Source organism: Scatophagus argus, chromosome 11 (assembly GCF_020382885.2).
Source record: "Scatophagus argus isolate fScaArg1 chromosome 11, fScaArg1.pri, whole genome shotgun sequence".
Classification (NCBI taxonomy): domain Eukaryota; kingdom Metazoa; phylum Chordata; class Actinopteri; family Scatophagidae; genus Scatophagus; species Scatophagus argus.
This window is the reverse complement of record NC_058503.1, coordinates 15,683,652-15,699,616: the sequence shown is the minus strand read 5'-3', so window position 1 is coordinate 15,699,616 and position 15,965 is coordinate 15,683,652. Positions and strand designations below refer to the sequence as shown.

Genomic DNA, 15,965 nt, shown 5'->3' with positions numbered 1-15,965 from the left:
CGTCACAGGTGGACTGCACATTCGCCCGCTGATTTGTCACATTTTCAATCTGTTTTTCCTATAAAACTGTGAAATCGCTCCCAATCTTGTACATTTGCTTGTTTCTGCTTAAGACATTTAAAAGTCCATGATTCGCAGTGAACATCTGCAGCAGCGGCAGAGATAAATAACTGCAGTGGATGATGGCTGATTTATTCCGTAAACAACAACTGGCTGAGAATCAACATCATCATTTTAATTGGCAAAAGCCAAACAGCAAAGAAAACAAACATCATACCCTGACTTCTTCATCTGCGATACTGTGTGTGAGCTCATGCGTGTATCTTTGTGTGTGTATGCGTGTGTGTGTGTGTGTGTGTGTGAGAGGGAGAGAGTTTGCACAACAGCAGTATTTGCTTATGTGCCTGTGTACTGTTATCTGTGTGTGTGTGGCATTGTGTCATTGTGGCTCAGTGTAATAAGTAGCAGCTGGTATTTAAAGCTTTACCAGCACACTTTGTTCTTTTCCAAACAAACTAACTGACTTTTAAAAATCATCTGCAGTCCAGAAAATGACGGATGCAAAGAAAATGAGTGCATGACTAAGTCTCTCCATCTTTTCTCCATTGTTTTAATAACACCTCCCTCTCGTTCTCCGCTTCCTCATAACCATCTCGTGAAGGCAGACACCATTTTAGAAAATATGCAAATCTACACTGTCTGTACTTATGTGTATGCAGTGTTTGTATGGAACCCGATCTTCTCAAAGCAAGTGATATGTGTATAATTTAAAACAGATACAAATGGAAACTGAAGCACACCTGATGTACAGTTTCTGTAGTGCAATTTAAGTTGTACCTGACAAGCACCATGTTTTGGTTTCATCTGTCCTGAAGATTTGGACACAGTGATGACCCACTGGAAGGAAAACAACTGTATGACACATCCTCTGCCACTTGTCTGTGTCACAGGTCTTTAGCAAGCCGCTGTCTATAAGCCTCGTGTTCATAGGCTTTCTCTTAAAATCTGTGCAACTGTAGCACAGATTTTATGTAGCAGCTCTTTGTTTGTCCTTGAAGAAACTAACTATTCGTTGACTAATCAGTTTTAGTATTTCACATATTTCTCTTGAAAATGTAGTGGAGCAGAAGCAAAAGTCTCATGTAATGGAAGTACTCAGATAAGCACATGGATCTTCGCTGCACTTTCAGAAATCTCAGAAATGTAGTTTATATAAGTGGTTTCAGAATTACTAGTAATACATTTCGAATGCCATTACTTGGTGGTGTAGTAAATCGACACCCCCTTGACTTGGTCCAAATGTCTCTTTCTTCTTGGCTAAGTGCTCTTGTGTCAGCCTGCATGTGCACATAGTGACTGATCAGAGGAAAACAGAGGAGCGAGAGGGTAAGGTGGAGGAGCTTCTTGGGAACTCCGCCAGTGGGTTTCAACATCAAAAACAAGCAGGGAATCTTAAGATTCCCGGTCAGATTATGAAGATATCTGCTCTGTGAAAATCTCAAAGGTTGACTAATTGGTACAAGTGCTGCAAAGTTATGGAAGCTGCTGGCACACAACCCCAAAAGTCTGAATGATGCAGTGCCAAGTGTGGAGTCGACTGTGGCTTATTATCCATACTGACGGACCGATAAAACTTTTTTTAGGATGGTGATTTTGTAGTTAAGCTACTGCTTGACATTATGTTAAAAAGGGCAAGGGAAAGGAAAAGATGGGAGGAGGTGAAGCAGAGGAGAAAGAAATGAGGGAGGACCAATGGAAAACATAATGGAAATGGAAATTAGTTTGGGATTGGAGTTGAATGAAGGAATTAAGAACAGAATTTAAATAAGAGGAGAGAGGAAATTCAAGAGCATGGGACAGGAAACAAAGGAAAAGAATAAGAACTTACTAATAATGAGGACAGAAAGACGGACTTCTTCTGACCTCTCCTCTCGGACATGTTTGCGTCTTCTTCCTGGAGACAAGGGAGAAAGACAAAGAGAAAGGGTCATTTGTTGTAACGCGATCATGCTTCTGCACCAGACTTCACTGACAAAACAGCAAAGTCATGAATCGAAGCATTCCTGCCAGTGCTAGAGCTGTCAGCGGGCACATTGTGTGTGTGTGTGTGTGGCCCAGATGAGTTCGCTGTACTCTTGCCATCACGTCATCGCCTATAAACATGTAATAGCAACAGAGCAGCCCGTGGCATTCCTCTGGCACACCTCACCGCTGGCTAACCTCTGCTTCAACAGAGTGATATCCCTTACTAACGTTTAATTATGTGCCTATTTCTTTTTCTTTTGCCCTAGGAATTTTTGTCAACACTAAAACTCAGTTGAAGGCCAGTATAAACATTTTTAAAGTCTGGTTTCACACCTGCAAGAGTTGTAACCAATATGTGTAAAACTACTCTTTCGTGGTAATCTTTTACTGCTAGTTAAGCTTAGGATGCATTTTCTGAGTGATATAACATCTAAATGGTCAACATGCATAGATAAATTCCAATCAGTTGCAACATTAAACCACTTGCTTGACATTTTGAAGGTCTCCCTTGTGCTACCAAAAGAGCTCTGACCTGTCAGGTGAAGGGTCACAGGACCTCTGGGGGTATTTTGTAGTGACCAGCATTGGATCCTTTGGGTCCTGTGCCTCCACCCTTCTACCAGATGGGCCCTTCCACCCCACCCCATCGGTTTATTCCGGTGTTTCCCATAGATTCTCGATCAATTTGGGATGGGATGTTGTTGTGGTCCTTGAGACATTCCTGAGCTGTTTTCGAAATGTGGCGGGGTACACTGTCCAGCTGGGGGGAGGCTGCAGCTGATGGGAAGAGTCTTGTTGGGCTGTGTGTGGCGAATGTGCTATTTTATGGCCAGATTTGTTAGGTGTATAGTCAGCGTTAGTGTCAAAAAGGTGAATTCCTGGATGTTAAGTGTTCATCTGCATTTTACTATCATGGTCTCGGTATGTTATGAATGCATCAGGAAGAACCATACTTTCCACTCATATCTTAAGATGTTTGATTTGAGAAAGAACGTCTAATAAAGCAGGACTCTTTGGTCTTCAGATGATAGTGCCCAAGTCCAACACAATATCCTGTTCTTAGCGTGTGATAGATTTGGACTGAGCGTAAGTCAAAGAGTGGAACTGCTGTAAAACCCTCCTGAGGTTGTAACACAGGACTGTCCAATTTCCGCTTTGCTGCAGTCCAGCCAAAAAAAGATTTTTGTGCGTGCTATATCTCACACACACACACAGTGGCTGTGATACTGAAGTGGATGCTGGGTAAACAGTCATTAGGAGATTGTGTGTTTGTTTTAGCAACAAAGCTGAAATAGCCTTTGTCCTGCTGCTGAAAAATGTCTTAACGACTTTGGCAAGAAAACGAACAGGTTGAAAGCAGAAAGGAATGTGTTGAAATGTGCTTTGCTCAGTTTGTTACTCATGAAGTGACAGCTGGTGTTCGGATGTGCTTTTAATGCTCTTGATAGGAACTGTGTATTTCTCTCAGTGAGTTATACATTAACATATACTGTATATGTGCGTGTGTGTGACTCCATGTGTCTGTGTGATAATTGCTTTTTTATTTCTTTGTACATGTGTCTGCAAGATCCAGCCAGCAATTTTATTTAATGTGTGTTTGTCCTGCATTGGTCTGCACTGAGCATGGAGCTTTTCTGTGTGTGTGCGTCTGTAAATAGTGTTGTGATTGAAAGGATATATGGTGGCGTACTGCCCTCTGTAAAGAATCACCTCTGAGGCCATGAGGCCATGAATCACTCATCTAAAGGCTCAGAACAACTTGCAAATGAAACTAAACGTGAAAATGTCATCAGAGAAAAAAGTGTCCTGTTGTAAGGGACAACATGAAGCAAACTGACTGAGTGCAGGGTCTAATAGTAAGAAAAAGCAAATTTATCAATGTGCAAGGTTTCTTTCTTTGAATCATTGGGAGATGTGAAGAGACCTCTCCTATAGAGACTGTTCACTTTACTTGTGTGTGTGTGTGTGTGTGGTCTCCCTACACATAAGAGAGAGCATACTGACTAAATGCTACTTCTGCCAGCTTTCTACCAGTTTTACATGAATACAGGTCATCTCCTTGGTGTTGAATTGTTCTTATTATTCTCTCTTTTGATAAACTGACTGAATAAATTAATTTTCTGGCCATTATTATCAAATAGACAGATTCTTAATGATGAATATGAGACATGTGTGCTATGAGCCACATCAGAAACATTAAAGAAAGAAAAATCTTATTGAAAGTATTTACATATCCACTTTTTTTCTCGCCTAACAAGGTAACGTTTATTTTTACAGCCAAGTAAAATTTGAAGTTGTATTTATGTACACTAGATTAGATAAGAGAAGATGACAAGCCCAAACACTGGTGTTAAAGCACGCACACACACACAGTAGACATACACAAACACACCTTCAATTACTGTTATTAAGTATGTTTCTCAGAGTCAGTTTAGGTGTTAATTAGTAGATAAGAAAGACAGAAAGAACGATGAAGATAATGAACGAACACTAAACAAAAGTACTGGGACACATCTTTATCATTGAATTCAGGTAGTATGGGGCTGGTTTGCAAGGGCTCGGCCCCTCACTTCCAGTGAAGGGAAATTTTAATGCTTCAGTATACCAAGACATTTTGGACAATGCTGTGCTTCCAACATTATGGCAACAGTTTGGTGAAGGCCCTTTTCTATTCCAGCATGACTGTGCCCCAGTGCACAAAGCAAAGTCCATAAAGACATGGCTGGATGAGTTTGGTGTGGAAGAACTTGACTGGCCCACACAGAGTCCTGACCTCAACCTCATCCAACACCTTTGGGATGAACTGGACTGTGACTGTGAGCCAGGCCTTTACGTCCAACATCAGTGTCTGACCTCAAACGCTCTACTGCATGAATGGGCAAAAATTCCCACAGAAACACTCCAAATAATGCTCACTCCAAGTAATGATCACTTTTTATGTTTTGTAACATGAGTAATGTGATGTTTTTACAGTTTTTCTAGTCTCCATTAACCATGAAAGCAATCACTCCCTAACCTTTCCAAGTAGTTATAGCTGCCTAAACCGAAACATACCTGAAGCACAGGAGGGCAGACAAGAAAACAAATGCACTGACACTGTATTTTTGGCATAAAGGTGTGTTGTTTTGTTGAGTGATGTGCCCTGAGGTCAGTATGGTTCATTTCAACACATTAACAGCTGAACTTTAAATCCACCCAAAGCTGTCGGAAGCATCAAAGTGGGTGTCTACGTCTGTGTGTATGCATGCGCGTGCGTGTGTTGGAGAGAGAGAGAGAGGAAGAAGCCGTCATCTGTTATCTCAGGTCAAAATCTATCTGTCTGGCTCCAGCCTCTGATTTCACTCTTCCATGTTGCAGACTTAAGTGAAAAACCTTCTGATCTTCAGTGATGGCTAATTCCCCAACCCTGAGGGTTTGATCTGGCTTAATTATAGCTTACACACACATACACACACACACACACGCACGCACACACACATTAACACTTCGATATGTGGCCCTTAAATATGCAGAGTTGGCCTCTAATGGCAAAATAGGCTTAATTGCATAAGTCCTCGTGGTAAGACCACAACCTGTATGACTGTGTGATTGTGTGTATGTGTTTGTGTATGTGTGAGTGTGAGTATGCATGTCTGTGCATGCATGTATGTGTGGAGTTGTCTGTGGCTGCTGAAGAGATAAAAGGGTAGACAGCACTTTTTTTAAAATCAGGAAATGAAGAACTGCCAAATGGTTGTGGACCCCCTCAAGGCTACTCATTATGGGGTTAAACTGATGCACACACATGCGCGCCCACACACACAGACACACACACACACCAACACCACTGTGTTTGAAGACTCTCTGTGTCTGCTGTTCTTCTTTCTACCGTCTCTAACCCTTGCACACTCTGTCAGGGCAGGTCTGAGATGAAAGTCAGCCCAAGTGGCCCCCCCCTCCGAGGGTATTAATCTTACGACCACATAATCTTCAATAAATAACCTTTTCTGTCTTTAGCCGTGTCATTACCAGGTAGAGTCTGTGCAGTTCTTCATGCCACCAGCAGAACCTTTAGTGATGGTACTGGGCAGCTTCCTGTATGAACGTGTGAATTCAAAACATGGCGCTGCTCAGGAAAAAACATTTCAGCTGAATTTTTTCTGGACAAATACAAGTTGGGGTCTTACTATAAGTTGTATTATCTTGCAATGTTTGACTGAACAACTTGTCAACATTTTTTGCAAACTCCCTCCCTCCCTTCATTGGGTCAATCTCCATCTCTGTTTTTCATTTGGTCGCATTTGATTGTTCTTTTTGTCAGCAGAGAATGTCTAATATGAAATTCCACATAACTATGGGAAGACAATTTACTCTGCTTCATTAAAAAATGCACAATAATAAACCCATTGACCTCAAAAATTCAAGCAATGCAAATCAATGTGTCCTAAAAGAAGACATCTTTCATCAAAGATCCTTGGCCTACAGTGACAAGCATAATGCCTTAATATCATTAGGAATCCAGCATAAAACTTCAAAGCAGGATTAAGTCTGTATTGCTATGAACTACAGCTAAATATGACAGCTGAGTGTGATAGACTTAGCTAAATGTCATTATGGGGATATTAAGATCCTGTAGGTGAAAGGAGGGGTCACCATGGAAATTCCCATAGATCTTCTCATACAAACAAACATACATTAGGCAGCCTAGGACTCCTGTTGCGTCTCTACACTCAGTCAGCCAGTCAGTCTCTTGTTATTCATCCTTGTGTTTGCATTCTTTGTGGTAATGCATCAGACCTTATTGTGTCAGAACACTGTGAGTGTGTTACTTTATAAGAACAGAGCATCAAATGCTGTTAATACTAGGACTTATCCAAGTCCACTAATCAAGTAATATGATCCCGGTTGTCTGTTTTGTTTGATCAATTGTTTCTTACAGGAGACAGGTTGGTCATTACTTGGAAATAAGACTAGCATCTCTGGAACCATAATTAGACTGACAATGTGCTTTGGTCTTTAATAAGCAGTAGATTTTTACTGGATAATTAATCTGTAGTAGGTCAGTTTCTCCCCTTTTTCTAGATTGGAAAGAACAATCCACTGCAGTTTTCTCACTACCTCTGACTTTGGCCTCAGGGGTTTTCAGTATATCATTTATGAGATTCACAATAACCCCAAGAGTGCAGTCAGTAAGTGTCACTATTACAGCAGCATAAAACAAGTTCAATGGAATGCACAATCAAGTCAAAGTGACCACCACTGAAACTTAATGTAGAACCAACTGCTTTCAAGATTATTTGTTGAATCTGGCCTAATGCTTGGGATAAACCCAGTTTGTTCAACCTTTGATTTGTTTTTGGTATGTGTTTTTTAAATTGGGCCGCATCACAATGAACCATGTTTACATTCTTATTTAGATGTCAGTTCACCAAAACATGGATCAGCCTACTTCAGATATTCTTCATGAATTTTTGCAGCTAGCATCTTTACTTGGATTTCAGAGATTCTAATCTAATCCCTAGCAAACTGGTACATATCTTAATTAGTCTGGGCACTACAGGGACTAAACCAACGCCAACTTTGACAGTTTTCTCGTTGTTAAGTTTCCACTGGAGCATGTAATGATGGTAAACACAGTGTTAACATTGTTATATATTGGTCTTTCTGTCTCTTTTTTGGTGTCTTGTTAATTTTTATCTCCATTAATGAATTTCATTTAGAAATATGCCAAATAAGTCTCTTTTTCTGCGTTGTTCTGAGTCCTTCTACCTAAATGTCATTCTGTACCATTACTGATGAACTCTGTGGGAAACTGCTTTTCGCCATCTGTGTTTAACCCTGTAAAGGATATTCATTACCCCAGTTGATAACGACTTCCTGCCCAATTAAGTAATAGGCCAATCAGTGGCAAGGGAACTCGGCCAAGAAGCAAAGCAATGAAGAAGATGAAGAAAGTGGTTAGAGGATGGTTTGTGGGTTCTTCCATAGCACTTAATTTCTGATGATAATTAAATCAGCAGCATGCGGTTCCAGGGGCCTCTGTCATTCTGCTTTTGGTATTTCGGAAAGGGAAAATCTGTTTTCCATTGAAATCTTTCTCTTTCTTCTTTTACTTAACCTTCTCTCCTGTTTTGTTATCTTAGATATTTTAAATCTGAAGAGCCCAAAACAACATATGCTATAAAAACTTATTATACAAATAAAATTGCTTTTGCTTTCCAAGCAAGTTCTCAAACACATTACTTACTCTAACAAACAACTCCTCAAATCCTGCTGTTTTCCAACCAACCAAGCAGCGAGTGTATCACCCTCAACATCTCTGAGCCCCTAACAGATGAAAAGATGATTGCGATTAGCTTCACTTCACAAAGAAAGTTTTGCTTTGAATGTTGGCACTGTATATTTTTACCATTTTGGGCCTGCACTTGTCAATAATAATAATAATAGTAACTTTATTTATATAGCGCCTTTCAAATACCAGGTTTCCAAAGTGCTTAACAATCATTATAAACAAAACTGACAAATTGTATACAAATAGGAGGCAATAAACAAAATATAAATAGACAAATGGTGAAGAAGGTTTAAGATTTAAATAAAAAAAAAATACTTTGAGTGCAACTTCACACAAACAAAACTAGCTTGCTACATCTAGCTAGCTAGCAAGGCACAAAGAGGACCAGCAAAAAATGTCACAACATAAATGAAATAAATATTGTCATATTGTGAAATTTTAAGATTAATGATCTGAATTCTCGCAGGTAATATAACTTGAGTCTAGTGGATTTGTAGATAATACATGAACCAGAATATCACCAATGCTGTGGATTTCCCCTCTAACAAGTCCCTGCAGTCTGTCATTTACACCTCCAACAGCTCTGGTGAAAAATTCACTCTAACAGATATATTTTTATCTTTACACTGGAAAATTGTGCCTGATTCTATTCGTCTCACTCAAGGTCTATGATGAAGGACTAAACAAATACAGCCCCCACAAAGGGAATGCTAACATTGTACTAGTTAATTTGGGATTATGAGTATATGATAATCAGAGAAACTTGTCTGTAATCATCAGGAAAAGAACTCTGTCATTAACTGTACAGCGGTCATAATCATACCTTTGTTTCTAATATTCTGCCTGAAAATCCTGAAAACACACCTCAGTTTAACTAGGCCTATTACTGAATGTTCACTCTGACTCTAATAATCATCCCAAGTATGTGTTCAACAATTTGGCTACTCCACTTGTCAGTCCATTTTTAAGTAATTACAGGTGTCCCTGACTGTCTGATTTGCGCAGGAGAAATGTGCTACTGCTTTTTTGTCTCCTGTCTGTGATCTGGAGGCAGTTGGAGGCTAAATAGAGGGGTGGCTGCAGGGCTATCAGTGAAGTTAGGCCAACCACTTTCGCATTCGACTGAATCAGAGTGAGTGTGCATGAGTGTCTCTCAAAACATCTGAATGAAACTCGGAACAAATAAGATGTCAAAAGAAAGAGAGAGCACTATGGTGGCAATGTACAAAAATAGTTGTTAGGTTGCTTTCCTTTCTCCTTGAACTTTTCTTGATTTATTAGTCTTGATCAATGCTAAAGGAAGTCAAACTCGGTGAACAAAGTAGCCATCAGGGCTCAACTATCAGGAACTAAATGAGGCAGAAATAGATAACTCTAATTTGCAACATGATTATACGTCTAAGTTTGATGTGAAAATAAACCCATGATTAAAGTGATTTCCAACTCTGGAGACAGACGCAAACCTCAGACAACAGCTGGCTCTCGTCTGTTTTCTACAAATTTATTTATTCCAGTCCCATCCAGTGCGGTTTATCAGTGTGAAGTGTATTTTAACAGGAGTGTCAAAACATGCTTTGCAGCAATTTGATTTTCCATTGACAAATCAGACTAGAAAACTACTGTGACTGGGACACAAAAAAGGCTCGGATGTCATCTGCGGTAGAATTCCTTAAATAATGTGCCGATTTTCTAGGCAGAGAAACACGCCTCTGATGATATTAATGCTGAGCTACATACATTGCCAGAGCTTGAAAAGAAATGTGTCTTTCTGTATGTGCAGAAATCAGTGCATGTGTGTGTGTGTGAAGTTTCTTCATCTCTCTTCATCTTTTGATTGCTTTAATTACAGACTTACTGTCAGCTTCCCACTCGGTGCGCAGGAAAAACAAACTCTTTAGGGTACATGAAAAGAAGTCACACATGCACACACACGCGCGCGCGCACACACACACACACACCTATCCCAGCTCCAGTTAGTCAGTAGGCTCTTTGATTCTCTGCCTGCCGGTGATCTGTCTTTCATCGGCTCCTCTCCCTGATCCCTTGTTCCCTTCTTTAGCTCTGCTGGGGCAGAACATCTCTCTCCCTGCCTCTGTCTCTGTTTATTTTGCAGTGACTGTAGGTGGGAAGCCTAATCTTCAACCAGCCATCAACTGCATGTGTTATTACTTCCCTCTAACTAGCCTACAATAAAGGGATTGCAGAACAATGTCACCCTCTCAACAATAAACTTCTATGTATTATGACATATTTGTTTTTGGATAGTGTAGATAAAACATAAAGAAGTATATGGTGTTACCTCTTTTAGATGATTGCTTTGTACAGTACAGTAATGGACCATTGAAGAATTTACCACACAAGAGTGAAACACTGATTTTCAGTGCATTGCAATGCATATCTGTTTTGTTTTGGGTTTTTTTCAGTTACCAGTATTGCAATAATAATATAGTGCAATAATAGCGTTTTCACCCTTTAGGGAGATTTCTTACAATAAATCTGAGAGCTCTTGAAGGGTTTCGTGGAGGTGGATAATTCTAGTCTGCGTGGCAGGCAGTCATGATGGATGAATGCGGCTGTGAGGTCGGAGGAATCTTCAAAGCACAAATCTTCGTCAGCCCGTTAAAAAAGTTAGCGGGTTGAAAGTTGTAAACAAACAGAAGCATTTATGTCTAACTTCTAGTAACACGTATTTTCACCTGCCACCACGAGCAACACCGGGGCGTATTAAGGATCACACTATGTCACCCAAGATCCAACACCCATCTGCGCAGGTGCCCTTCACCAGCTTCCCACCTGCTAATTTTCTCACCAGCCAAGCCAGAAACACCACATCGTGGGATTAAATCTGCCATGGTGGCCACAAGTCTTTCCCTTAAGTACTTGCCACCACACAACAATCTGTTCTAGCTTCATCTTAAGGCAGCAACACAATATTTTTGTGCATTGTATAAAATAAGATTTTCTAGACCTCAAGACCTCACTCAGTATTTTGGTTTCTCCACAATGTAAGATATTGAGTGCCAGACTCTTTATAGAAGAAATTGATGACTAACTGAAGTAGCTTCCCCATAGAGAGCACTCTTAAGTAGACACAAATTAGACCACAAACCCCAATTTGATTAAACTTGCTCCCGGGGGCCTACATGGAGAGGTTTAGACTGTTGATTTAGTGTTGGTTTGTTGAACTGTCTGCACTCTGCATGGGGAAATAATGGCAGTGAGAGGGAAACCTATGATTAGAAACGTTTTTTCCTTTTATGTTGTTTTGCTGGTATTATTGCGTGTAAATTAAAATATAATGAAATGCAGCTACCTCTCATTTTGACCGAGACCTCCTGGAAGCCCCCCCAGGGGGGTCCTGAAGATCCACTGCCTTATTCGTCTGCCCTGCTGACTGTAAACTGTGCAGCAACAATTAGTGATGCAGGCAGATGAATCAGAGTCGTTTTGTTTCCTCTTTAAAGGTGCCATTGTTTGCACCCAGTATCAGTGTTGCTCAGCAGCCTAATGACACAGGAAGAGTATTTCAGAAATGTGTTCTCACTGATAAACCTTACAGTCTTCTATTGCACTGCGTTTATTAATCTCAACAGGCCTAAATAGACCTGAATACTTAAGTATGATTATTTGGTTAATACTGCATGTCTGTTTTATGCAATAAATACAACAAAAGTCACTTTTAGTCACTTTGGACTTCAATGCAAGAACTTTTTTTTTTACTGAAAATAATAATGCACATTCTGTGAGCTTTTGCTGTATTACTAGTGTGCCTTTATGACTTAAATACTCTAAAACAAAGGAAGAAGTATCTGAATCAAGTTTTTTTGTACTTTTCCAGGTGTAATAAAACTAAATAAAACATTTTCTTTTAATATATCGTCTAGAGGACTGTTGAGATTATCCGTATAAATCTAAAAGTCTTACATCCACAATCCAATACATTATACAAAATGTAAGGGATTACTATCGCTCTTGCATATGGTTGTTGTGGTTCTGCTAAAGCAGTTTGGATTAAAGCCTCTATCATCTAACATTTGTGCCATAAATTAAATAGGGTTAGGGTTAGGGTAACAATATGAGCTGAAATAACTTCACTTCCATATGTAAACTCTCTCTGTAATGTTTAGTAGAATTTCATCTTAGATGTGTGAAGCATTATGAATCATTTAAACCAAACAGGCCTCCTGAGCTCTATAAATTTCTCATTGGGAGAAATGGATATGCTCTGTAGATTGGAATCAGCTGTGACATAAATCTCAACAATAACTTTCACAAGAAAAACACAGGAATCCTTTTCCTTTCCATGCTGTTACTCCAAAATAAATAGGGTCATTGTGTGAATTCTAGTACCGAGAAGCATTAAGCAACAGAGCGACGAGAGCGTAAACAAATTACCTATTCTCTTCATTCTAGTACAGGATGATCATGACTACAGGCTCTGGCTTTGTAAGTTTTTTTGCCTTCATCCCTTTAATCCTCAGAAACCATATGAACTTCTTTTGAAGATAAGTTACGCTCCCTCCCCTGTTTCTTCTCTGTGTCTACCTGTGAACTTGAAAGATTCAATGGCAGCAGAGACGCTCAGTGCTGGGGGCTGCAGAGGAGAGAGAGAGAGAGAGACACACACACAGATAGAGAGATAGAAAGGGAGAGGGGGGATAGAGACGGATTGATTTCCACCTCCAGCAGCTACAGTTCAAAGCCAGCTAGCAGACTTCAGAGGATCGGCAGGACCCGGCATGTCCCCAGCCGGGCCGAGCTGCCTTTCTGCGGGCAGGACTTCCCCCGGGGCCCCCGGGGCCCGGGACAGTCAGGCGGCACCAAAAAAACAATTATGCAGAAAGAGGAGAAAGGTGTGCAAGGTCACAAATGCACACTTTGTGCTCAAAACACACAGCCAAGAAAATAGAGTGTCAGATGCAAACTCCCTGGCATATGATATACTATAGGAGTGATCTGGCTTATTTAGCAGCACTAAAATGATTTACTATCAAGGAACGAATTACCTAAAAGTCTTTTGCTACACCGTGGTTTTCTGTTCCATTCACATTGATCAAAATCAGGACAGGAGAATGAAGTCAGCGTTCACATCTGCATGTTTGGGATTCAAAAATCAGAGCCTTGTCAAAAAGTAATTCAAGCCTAAACTGTGAAGCTAGTGATGTGAGAAACAGTGTGATTTGTCTTCCACCTTGGGCTACAACCTTTGCACCAACGCGTTACCTTTACATACTTCAGCATGCATTTCGGGACATGCTTGTTCCACACAGACTGTGGATACTCCAGAATGTATTTCATGTGGATGACATTCATGCAAATAATAATAATGGAAAGATTCCTCCAATCTCATGCACAGCAATCATATCTGCAGTTACGGTCTGAGATGTAACAGCCTGTCAGGTAAAGGAGATGTCATCTAAATGTTTGCACTGTTTTTATAAACTTTCTTTGGACATGCATAAGCAGTATTTCTGCTTAAAGCCTACTTTCCCATAGCAGAAAGGATAATAATTCTTAGTAATTTTTCTTAAAGTAAAATTACATCAAAGCACATGATTGTTTGGCATAATAAGTGTTGCTCAGGAATTTCCCCGAAGTCTTGCAGCAATCCGTCCCTGCATTCCTGAGAGCGGAGCTGCTCACACGTCTTACCTGGAGTTGAGAGAGGGGGGCACACTGGTCTGGTTTCTCCGCTGCACTGCGGGATCTCCTGTCGGCTGATCAAGTCCTGGTGATCGGTGATCAATCTCTGTCGCTGTGTCGGATAAGCATCGCCGAGGGACTGTCTGTCTACGGGTTTTTACTCCTCACAGTCCAAGTTGGGTTTCAGCCTCCACTTTGGTGCATGTCGGTATGTCTGCAGGCTCCTCCTTGATGAGAAAAAAAGTGAGAGGTTTTCTCCGCCCTGAGAAACAGATTAACGTGTTCCAGGTAGACTCTCTGCGGGGGCAATTAACGTGCTGCAGGCTACGACTCAACTCCGCCATCTAGTGTTCACAGGCCAGTAGTGGCAGCGCCGTAGCAGTGGCTCGGATGTAACCTGTTCGAGTCAGTGATCATCACAAGGAAGGCGGCAGGCTAAAGACAAGTCATTTAGCCTGCAGTTTGAACTTATTGTGAACACTAACAATGAACTATGCAAAAAAACTACATTGACGTTTGTTATCCACTTAGTTAATTTGTTTTTGATTGAAGAATTCAGCTTTAACAAATACAACTGCTGCTGTGCTTTCAGTTTTTATGTTGCATGTACTATTCTCTCTGCTCTCAGTCTTAAATATTAGGGCTGCAACTATCATTTGTTACTTTCTCAACTATTATTTGTTAATATTGAAAAAAAGTTCATCACCATTTTTTAGAATATTAATGGCAGCTCTAGTAATATTAATTACTGCTGCTGTTACTGTCACTCCTGCTGTTACTTACATAATACTACTACAGCCATTACATTTTCAACTTTTACTGTTAATCCCGCTAATGTTTCACTTTAGCGTTCACACACAACCTTTACAGCGTGGTTAAAACAGACATATAACATATATAAATAACAACCACAATATTCAAAGAAAGGTTTACATGGAGTACACACACACACACACACAGAGAAACATCTCCGTTCGGATCAAAACATGTCTTTGAAACAGAAGCCATAAATTAGTTTTCACACCTGTGTGTGTGTGTGTGTGTGTGAGATGTGGATGACTGTTGTCTGGACTAAAGCTTGGACTTTAGTCTTCCTCTCCTCCTCCTCCTTCTTTCCGCTGCGTCTCTTTTTCTCAGCCACAGGAAGGGTGAGATAAAAGAGGGGCTTTGAAAACACTGGGAGTCCTGTAATTACTTGCTCTCCCCCTCTCCGTCTCTCTGTCTTTCCCTCTGTCCCTTTTTCCCCCCTGATTATTTCCATCTTCTTTCCCTTTCTTGGTCACTCTCTCTTTTTTTTCTCTTTCACCTTTTCTGCCCCGTTCTCAGTCCTTTCCCTTCTTTCTCCCTCCATCAGCCCCTACCCCTTTCCTTCTCGTCTCTCTGTCTCCCTCCTTCTTTTAGAGGCTCATTGATGTCGATCCAGGAGCTTCCTGTCTGAAAGGCAGGATGAGAGGAGAAGAGATTAGATGAGAAGAGGGGATAAAGAGAGGATGAGGAGAGGATAACAAGAAGAGTGATGAGTTCTGCTGAGAGAATGATGGCTGCTATGTCACAGACCGGACAAAAATATATATTAAATTATGGAAAACCTGTATTTACGCTGAAGAATAATGTATCACCAAAACACACACACTGTCTCTGCATAAAGTGAAACGGGGTATAAAGGAAAAGGATATGTGGAGATAGTGTGTCATATATAATATATGAGACAATACAATGAAACAAGCTGAGGAGTAAGGGGACAAATAACACATTAAACAACATCAGATTTGCTGAGATGTTGAATTATCTGATAAGGCAACATAACATTAAATGCTGATAATATTATTGCGTGTTATAACATATCCCTTACATTTTGCCATGGGAAAGAAGCAAGATAAAAACATGCAATGCAATACATCTGATAATAGAAACGAAACATATGAAGTATGGAAAAGAACGTTTATGATAGAAAAACGGCACCAAAATCAAACCATTTTGAAGGTTCATAAATCGTCAGTTCAGGGTCATATTGTCACATATCAAC

The 15,965-nt window shown here is 40.4% G+C and overlaps 1 protein-coding gene across 1 annotated transcript in view; it reads right to left on the bottom strand.

The window, feature by feature from the left end:
- edar (ectodysplasin A receptor) overlaps positions 1-14,305 on the bottom strand; it is a 33,450-nt gene extending 19,145 nt beyond the window's left edge. The window contains exons 1-2 of the mRNA XM_046403969.1: positions 13,949-14,305; positions 1,889-1,954 (exon numbers count right to left, since the gene is read on the bottom strand). Of these exons, the coding sequence (XP_046259925.1) occupies positions 1,889-1,939 (51 nt within the window). The 5' untranslated portion in view covers positions 1,940-1,954; positions 13,949-14,305. The remainder of the gene's footprint in view (positions 1-1,888; positions 1,955-13,948) is intronic.
- Positions 14,306-15,965: the final 1,660 nt, after the last annotated feature.